General features: G+C 51.6%; 1 protein-coding gene across 1 annotated transcript; it reads right to left on the bottom strand.

The window, feature by feature from the left end:
• Nucleotides 1–6,311: 6,311 nt before the first annotated feature.
• On the bottom strand, nt 6,312–9,008 carry DMRTA2 (DMRT like family A2). The gene is made up of 2 exons (XM_071565103.1): nt 8,171–9,008; nt 6,312–7,988 (listed from the first exon to the last, which is right to left on the bottom strand). Exons 1-2 carry the CDS (start codon nt 8,661–8,663, stop codon nt 7,111–7,113), a joined length of 1,371 nt encoding a protein of 456 aa, XP_071421204.1. The 5' UTR covers nt 8,664–9,008; the 3' UTR covers nt 6,312–7,110.
• Between the last annotated feature and the right edge of the window lie 214 nt (nt 9,009–9,222).

Raw genomic sequence — 9,222 nt, forward strand, 5'->3', positions numbered from 1 at the left:
ACTCCTATTGAACAGGCAGTTAATTGGATTCTCCTGCCAGAATAAGATATCCGACTCTTCCCTTACAAAGCAAAGGCTCTCCAAGTTGTGATCTCCGCTACTTGCCCCATTCATTTAGCTGTAAATATCTATGGCTAACCTTGCAAGCAGGAGATTTAGAAAACTAAGGAAATGCATAGGTTCTACCCAAGGTAAACCATGGGCTTCCCCAAGCCATGAGAGGAAATCAATATCCCATATCCCACTTACAAGAAAGCAAGGTAACATTTTGATACCTTCGTTCCCTATAAAGCTCTTCCATCAGTAAGTCCTTGCTGCACAAATCAAAGATCATTCTGACTGTCTTCTCATTCTGCTATTGCTGCTCTTGGTTAGAAGCTGGTACACTCTGTCTGGATCCAGCTCCCTTTAGCAGGGGCCATACCCTCCTCCATCCCCTGACTCCAGGTCCTGCTAACCTTTAAGACCTTTGCAGGATCTGCTGAATGGTTCATAGGGGCCCTGCCTGGCTGGCTCTGCTCCTGTCTTGTTGAATTTCTGTGAACAACTCCTGTGTTCTGGTCCAGGACTAGTACCCCATTTCACTTCCAAATATTAGCAACAATCTCAGCATTTTAGGCCAAACAGGCTTGATAAATCTCTCTGTAAACATAAACCCCAAGTAGATCTTTTTAAAAGCTTTTGTAAGTCATGCTTTCCATCTGTCTATTAGACCACATGAAAATATCCACCCTCTGTTTCCTTTCCATTTCCCTCTTCCCCCCCCGGAAGCCTGCTCTGCTGTCACAACTAAAATTTCCACAGATCCTACCCATCCATTACATTTTCCCCATTAAACAGGCAACTACTTTCTGAAAATAGGCATACCAGATTCATAATTATTGATGGGCAATAAGACTTTGGGTAACCTGCTTTCAACTGATTTCTGCATTTTTTTTCTGAAATTCATCTATACTTTACCCACTCATTTTTTATCCATTCATGCATTGGGCAGAAAAAAAATTGCTTTTCAGGAAAAAACTTAGCATAACTCTTAAAAACTTTACAGCATATTAATAAGATCCAAACCAAGAAAGGAGGGATTATAAAACAGAAAAAAACTCTCCAAATCCATACTAGCTGCAAAAATACTCACATTGAGAACATGCCAAAGGATCCATCCTTATCCCTCACAGGTATGCACTACAGAGTTCATCCTGTGTGAAGTCAGGAATCAGAATGTATTCCACATATCACCATGTCTTACAGAAAATAAATGTATGAACCAGTATATGACAAGATTTTGTCTTCCAGACCATTAAAACAGGTCTCTAAGGAAGCAATGATTTTCCCCCTGCAGTTTAGAGTTTGCAAGGATTTAAGATAAAACCTAAGATAAGACTTTAGCTCCCACATGCAGGTAAATCCAATACTGCACAAAACAGCATTCCAAACAGAATTATCCCCTAGGCAGGTGTCTCATCATGCCCTTGTCCACATCTGCCAAATTCACACCTGGAGTGAAGAGGAACACGTGTTTGTGCCAGCATTTGAATAGAACAGGCCTCAGACCAGACTTTGTTATGGTTAGAAATGGTTACCAAATTACCTGTTGCAGTTAAGACTATTAGTAGTATCTTTTGGTCTTTAAGCATTTTCATATCTGTCATGTCCTTCCTTCGACATGAACAATCAATGAGTCACTGTGAAAACACCCATCACCATTTTGCTCCAATGGCCACTTGCTCAGGCCTCGGCCTGTATTAGAGTGTTCATGTAATTGAGCCTCCTGATCTCTGTACAACCCCTGATAATATTGATCTGAAATTGGGAGCTTTTAATGATTTCATTGAAAATGTAAACCCCCCCACATAGTACTGCCTACTCAGTTTGTGCAGAATATAATCAAGTCTTAAATGCTCCCTCAGGAAAGGCACTTTATAATACTTTTTTATTACAGCCCAAGGAGCTGCATTACACTCTCCCTGAAGATGGCTGTCCTACAAACCCAACATGCAGCAAGTGACACAACATTTTCGTCTCACTCTGGTAATACAGGCACGAAGATCTTATTTTAGTGATTTCTAAGCATTTCCACAGGTCTGAAGACTGCATCCCAGTTCTACATTACAATCTTTCAAGCCTAAGACCTTGTCAGCCCCTTACCCTGCCCTTCTCTTTTGGAATTCACCCCTTCCCTCCTCTCCACACTTCTTTCATTTTAGGCATTACCCACCACCGGAGTTTCTTGCCAATATACTTTCTCTGGATATATCAGCTCATGCCCTCACCCTTTGGGCCTCTTCCCATCCCATGCCAGGTGCCTCGCATTAACACCACCTCCACCACATCAGCAACACACACTCCTTTCCTGCCTCCCTCAGCAATTTCCAGCAACCAGCCGCACAATTTATTGGTGAATTCGAGGCCACCGCAGTTTTCCCAGCTCCCTGGTCTCCGATGTCCGAGTCCCGGCTGCTCCAGGGAAAAGGCAGTGACAGGTCACGGTGGGCATCATCCGCCGCCCTGGCAGCGTGTGTGGCTCCTCGGGTCAAGAGCATCTCTTCTGCTGGTCGTTAGATTCCCTAACAACATAGAAATGAGGAATAGTGTCTGAAAAGGAATAGTTTTCAGGTTAAAACATCAGTTAAAATTAAAATTTTAGTCTCTTCTTTTTCAAATAACTTTACTTTGGAAATTAAATACAAAGCAGCATTGTGCAATTTCAGATATCTCTGGTTTTGGTTTTGTTGTTTTTTGGTGGTTTTTTTTTTCACAAGGGGCTTGGGCTTTTTTCCTTAATAAGAAAGTAAAGAAGAATAAAGAATAAACTGGAAAGGAACGGTAACAGGGTAACAATAATTTTTTTGGAACAACTGTTTTAGTATTTCTGATGAAACCCGGGAGATGGAAATCGGGATGAATTTTCACATGCTTCAATTGGTGCTAAAAGCAGCAGAAAACGGTAAAACACTCCGTTCCGCTCCGGTTGTAACGTGTGTCCCCTGCTCGGTTCCATCTGTTGAGTTCCAAACGCGCCGCTGCTGCCCCGGGCGAGCGGCAGCCCCGGGGGCGGCGGGACCTGAAGCCGCTGGGGCTCCCTGGAAGGCTCGTCCTTAGGAGCTGCTCCTCCTCGTTTCTTCCACCTGCTTAATCACATTTAAATATATTAAATACTTTCCTATTGTTGTTCTGGAATAGAAGTAATTGCCGCAGTTGCCATGGGGATGTTATGACAACACAAGGGAAATGCCCGAACCAAGAGACGAGGCAGAAGTGTCCCCTCGCTGGGGGACGTGGGAAGGTGGTGTGCCTGACACCGGCGCCCTGGGAACGCCCGGCTCGGCGCGGCGTTCCCACCGATGAGATCATCCCGGGAGAGGGAGATACCTGGGCTGGCCCCGCAGCTGGGTAGCACGCAGGAAGGATGTCAGGGAGCGGGGACGAGGGGTGGGACAGGAACAGCCACGTCCCTCTGAGCGGTGCCACCGGCAGCAGCTGTATTTGCTCAGCGACGGCACGAAGGCTGCCCCGCCCGGAGAGGGGCACCCGGGGCCGGCCCCGTCCCGTCCCTCCCCTGCCCTCCCCTCCTCTCCGGGGCAGCGCAGGGCCACAGGGTGGTGTCCAGGTTGGGAAACGGGGCGTAAAGTCCTGGGACGGCCGCGGTAGCGGGGCACGGAGCTGTTCGGGGTCCGAGGGAGAGGCGGAGAGGGGGTCGGGGCTCGCTCCTCGGCCTCCAGCAGGACAGTCCATCGCTGCTCCCGCTGGCGCGGCGATGGCTGCCGGGGGACCGTGTGGAAGCTGTATCACCAGCCCTTCCCGGCCGCAGGGCTCCGGCAGCCAATGCGGGACACTCCGGGGCTGCCGCGGAGCCGCAGCCCGGCCCGGAGCCTGGGGAAGCTGACACGACCCCGCTCCGAGCCTCCTGCGTCCGCGGAGCCTCGGCAGCGAGTCGGATTTGCGGAGGGGTGAGGGAGAGGCGGCTCTGGAAAGTGTGGGAGGGTAGAGGGACTTCCTCCCTCGGGCTGAGAAACAAACCCGACGGCCTGAAAAGGTTCCCCCGCTGCCCTCCCCGGCCTGGCTCAGCGCGCTGGGCTCAGCCCGGAGCCGAGGCCCCGGCCGGGACGGGCTGCAGAGGCAGTCTCGCAGAGAGCAGGGCGCGGGGAGGTTCAATTTAGGTGAAGGAATGTCATTTCGCTACTAAATGGTTAGTCTAATTTGATCTTTATTATGCTGTGGATTAGGACTGATTCATATTAAACACGAGTGCAGTTAATATAACTCCGGAACGTGTCCCGCTGTATGTACAGCAGCCGCTGTTACAGCCCCGCCGCTTCCTGCGACCCGTGGATTAAGATTTAATTAACGGGGAAGTTTGCGAGAGCTCGCCCGCAGCCTCTCTGCTTCACAAATAATTTATACTCGGTTCCGCGGATTTTTATTCAAGTGACAGCATTTTATTTTACTCTAAAAGGGACCTGAATATTTTATGTTCTGCCAGAGGCTTCCGTATATGAACCTCTCGGAGGCAGCTTCAAACCCAAGGGATTTTTTCTTTTCTTTTTTTTTTTTTAACTCTATAGGATTTACCTCAGCAGAAAAATTTATCCGATTCTCTTACCCTCCTCCTCCCCCCAATTTAACAGCCTAAACTATCCATATGAAAGTTAATCGTCGTGATCCCCATTGTCGGTTGTATAAATCCAAGCTCAAGCCAACCTCCAAGACATGGCAACAATTCTGATAAATTGTCCTGCTCGCCTAACTACACAAGAATGGCTTTTATAATTAAAAGGGAAGCTGAGTTAAATCAACAGCTCCTAAGCCCTTCTCAACAGGGCTAGAATGAGAGAAATGTGGCGACCTGATTTCTTTAAGTAGCAGCTCTTTGTAGCCCATTCATAATCCTAGATATGGAAACTCATCCTGCACAAAGTCAGCTGCCAACCAAAAAAGAATTTAAAAAAAGGGAAAAAAGTTTATTCAGATGCTCAAAGTCCATCTTTTTTTCCAGTCTAACATAACCCTAGCACTTTATAACCAAACAGACAACTCCTTTTCCAATTAAAGTGGAATTAGGAAACTCAATCAAATTAGCTCACTATTAAAGCCCTTCTTTATTAAACCATTTTATTGTAGTAATATTAAGTTTCACTCGCTCTTGGAACACAAGACTTTAAAAAGTTTCCCTTTTGATATTGATTTGTCTGCTCCCAGGATGGATGAGGGTCAAAAGTATTTGCCTGGGTGTAATCTGTAATATTTACTTACTTTTTTGTTGTTTGGGGTTTTTTTTAAGAAAAAATCTTAAAATTGTATCCAATCTGATCAATTGCATGCAGGATGGAAGAACTGGATTTTGCTGCAATTTGATTTCACCCAGGAGCTTCCTTCAACAGCTGCGGCGGGACGCCTCTCCTCCCAGCCCCACCAGTATATTAACTGGTTGGTAGGAGCTGTGCTGGCAGCTCCCAGTCAATGTTTACACAGTTATATTTGAAGTGAGAAAGTAAACAGTCCAGCTGTGCCACGAAGCGGTTCGGTGGGATTAGGTTTCCATACCAACCAACTTTAGGAGCTTTTACAGTCTTAATTCAACCAGGCACTGAACTTGTTCTTTGTGAGTAATAGTTTTCCTGGGCCAAACACTCCAAGGACCGGTAAGAAAGTCGCGCTCTGGCGCTCAGCAGGGTCGGCTCTCAGATGCCGGCTGTCCCCCACTCATGGCAATACAGATATAAATAGGAGGAACGTCCTTCTCACTTTTTGATCTTGAAGAACAATTGGACTCCATTGCCAAAAAATTAAAAAATAAAAAGCCAGTGCTGTAGCCTTTACTCTCGGAATGAGGGGAAAGGATACACAGCCTCAAAATCACAGAAATCTCCTGTGCATACTCTCCTAACTGAGCTTAACTCATCCATGCCTCTCTCAAACACATTCTTATATTCTGAAAAAAACCTCATCATATATCGCTGCTTATTTTGATACAAAAACAGCTAGAATGCACTATCAGATTTCAGACACGAAAGAGAAGTACCTCTCTGCTGCTACACAACCCGCGGTCAGCAAGGCGGGAGTTTTCTTCAACCCAGCTTCTCTTTGCGACAATGCCAAATTTCCTAAATATGACAAAACCCAGTAAGATATTGAAAAGAAAAATCGTGCTTAAACTTATACCTTTGAGGGTTTTTTTCCCTCTGTTGTAAATAAGATAAAGATCAGAATCATAAATAAACGCATTTGACAATTTCAGCTAAGGAAACTGCTCTTGTTTGTATGCTTCGTTTTTATTCATAAATTTATCCGAAGGATATCTGTTTTGACCATGATAAAAATGTAGTAAACATGTTTATAGTATTTGCATAAACTCCTTTAAATATTGGCTGTACTTGTCAAAAGAATTTCCCAAAGCACACTTCAATGGTCTCATAAAATACCAATTGTCATTCATAAGACCGAGTTTTTTAATAGAAAATAACATTTATTTCTATGAAATGGAAACACAGAATTACCTGTTAGAAACAGCAAGAAGTTTGCTACATTGGAACAAGAAAGCAATTTTCTTGCAGATCACAAATGAAGGAGTCTTATTAAACCGTCATACACCATTGGCGCCGGGGTCCTACGGACAGTTACAAATATATCTACTTTCCAATGTTATATACAGATCGTAACGTTTCTGGGGGCGGGAAGGAAGAGGTTTTCAATTTGACAATGTTTCATCTATATGCCTGGTAAGTATTACAATGCGTTGTCTAACCTTTAGCTTAACGTTAATACCAAGTTCACCTACGAGTTACATTAATAACTTAGATTTCCATTTTATAACATTATACACTTGCTAGTATACATATATATATGTATGTGTGTGGGAAAGAGAGTGCGTGTGTGTGTGTGTGCACATCCCACGACGCACCGAGGATATCCATGCTTATGGCCATAAGCAACAAAGAGTGACTCATGTCTGGACAATGAAAGTGCACCTTTATCACCTTAAAACACCTACGTCTGTCCGCGCCGGGCTCTGCACGCAAGCACCGCCTGCACAGGGGAGAGGGGAGAGAAACCACCCGTGTCCATCCACCCGTGCCTACCTAGCTACCTCTACAGACGAGCTTTAGGAAGCCGCTATTGCTTCTCGGGGGTGTTGTTCACCATGGGCCCGTAGAGCCCGCCGGAGTACACCTGCTCCTTGTGCACGGCGGAGCGGTCCCGCATCAGGTCGCTGAAGGCGTAGTCCACGGGCGGCCGGAACCCCAGCGTGGGCATCAGCCCGGCCGTGGAGTAGGGGGTCATGAAGGCCAGTCCTCGGCTGTGCGCCGAGTAGGCGAGGCGCAGGGGGTTGAGTCCCAGGTGGGTGCCCAGCGGGTACGCTCCGGCCTCGGCCCCGAAGTGCGTGGCGTTGGGCTGCAGCGGGGAGAAGGCGGAGCGGCTGCCCAGCGTGCCGATGGCCGGGGCCATGGCGCCGGCGATCAAGGGCCGGTGGTGGGCGGTGGCGGCGGCGGGGGTGGGCGGCAGGCCCTGCAAGGCGCCGTCCCGGGCCCAGCCCTCCTCGGGGCCCTTGTCCGGGCCGCGATTGTTGAGGATCTGCTCGATGGCCTGTACCACGTCTCCGCCGCAGCCCTGCAGCACCAGCTCCAACACGCTGCGCTTGTGCGCCGGGAAGACGCGCGTCAGGATGTCGATGGGAGTCCGCTGCCGGCCGCCGGCCGAGGGCGACGGGTCCTGTTCGTCCTTGTCCGCCTCCGAGCCCGAGTCCGAGCCCAGCGGGCTGATGGAGCCCGGGCTCTCCTCCCCCTCCTTCGGGCCCTTGGAGACAGGTGAGCTCAGGAAAGACTCGCCGTCCCCGTTCTCGGAGCCCGAGCCATGGCGAGCGTCTGGGGAGGAGGTGCCGGGCACGGACTCGCCGTCCGGGGAGAGTGGCTTCCCGCCTGCCTGCTGCGGGGTGACGGCCCGGCTCGGCAGCAGCGTCTTGGGGAACAACTCGAACTTCTGCATCTTGGACTCTGCGGGTCGGGGGGTGCAGAAGGAGAGAGACCGTCAGTGCGGCTGCCCCGGGCGGGCCCCGCGGAGTGCCCAGGCCGTCGGCGGGACCGCCCGCCCGCAACTCCGCTGCCCCTCATCTCCCGCCGCCTGTCCCGGCCCCTTCTTGCACACCGCCTCTCCGAGGGCGCGCACGCGGCCTTACCTGAGGCGCCGGCGCCTCCCTCGCCGCCGCCCCCGGCGCAGACGGAGCCGAACACCTCGTACGCGGGCCGGGGCGGGATGATGCCGTTGGCGGCCGCCAGCGCCAGCCCCTCGGCGGTGCCGTAGAGCAGCTGGAGCTCGCGGGCCTCGTTCTCCTCCTGCGCCTGCTGCCGGCGCAGCGCCACCTGCGCGGCCATGACGCGCTGGCGCTCGGCGATGAGGGTGCACTTGGCGCACATGCAGTCCTTCCAGCGGCAGTACCGCTTGTGGCCCTTCAGCGCCGACACCACACCGTGGTTGCGGCACCGGGCGCACTTGGGCGTCCGCGGGTACTTCTCGGCCGCCCGCAGCAGCAGCGGCGGTGCCCGCAGCAAGCTCCCGGCCACGCTCACCGGCAGCGTGGCCGCCGCCGCCGCCGCTGCTGCCGCCACCGAGCTGGGGGGCACCGGGGGGGGCGCGGCGGGCACGCTGGGCAGCTCCGACCGCAGCTCCATCCCGCCCCGAGAGAGCGGGGTCCCCTCCCCGGCCTCCCCCAAAGCGACGCGGGGCGGGGGAGCCCCCGCGGCGCACCCGCGCCCGGAGAAGCACCCGATGCCCTCAAGCGCGATCACGAGTGGGGGGCACACGGAGCCCCGGCTGCCGGCATGCAAACCCTAGCGCCTGTCCCCTCGCCTCGCTCCCCTTCCCCGTACCCCCGCACCGGCACACGGCCCCGGAGCGAGCTTGAAGTGAGGAGGGGCCCGTCGGGCCTCGTTCCGCGCCTCCCTCCCCTCCGCGCCCGAAAAGCAAAGTTAAGACACGAAAATCCAAGAAAACTTAGATCACTCTCGCTTCCTTGCTCTCCGTGCGCATCTGGCAGGGCAGCACCAAGTCCATCGCGCCAGGCTCAAAGCCGAGCTCTGCCGTCCGCGCCTGCGGGGTAGCCGCTCCGCACGGCGCCCCGGTGAAACCCGAAGTGGTCCCTAAGCTCCGCTCCCCCGTCCCCCTGCTATTGCAGCCGCAGACTAGCAGCGTCCCTTCAAAGAACAATCCGGCACCTTCAACGACAGGATC

Source organism: Pithys albifrons, chromosome 10, assembly GCF_047495875.1.
Source record: "Pithys albifrons albifrons isolate INPA30051 chromosome 10, PitAlb_v1, whole genome shotgun sequence".
NCBI lineage: Eukaryota > Metazoa > Chordata > Aves > Passeriformes > Thamnophilidae > Pithys > Pithys albifrons.

Excerpts from the sequence above, each read along its gene's own strand:
- DMRTA2 (XM_071565103.1), bottom strand. The coding sequence starts at position 8,663 with ATGGAGCTGCGGTCGGAGCTGCCCAGCGTGCCCGCCGCGCCCCCCCCG. Across the intron at positions 7,989-8,170 it reads GGGAGGCGCCGGCGCCTCAG|AGTCCAAGATGCAGAAGTTC; the intron begins GTAAGGCCGCGT and ends CCCGACCCGCAG.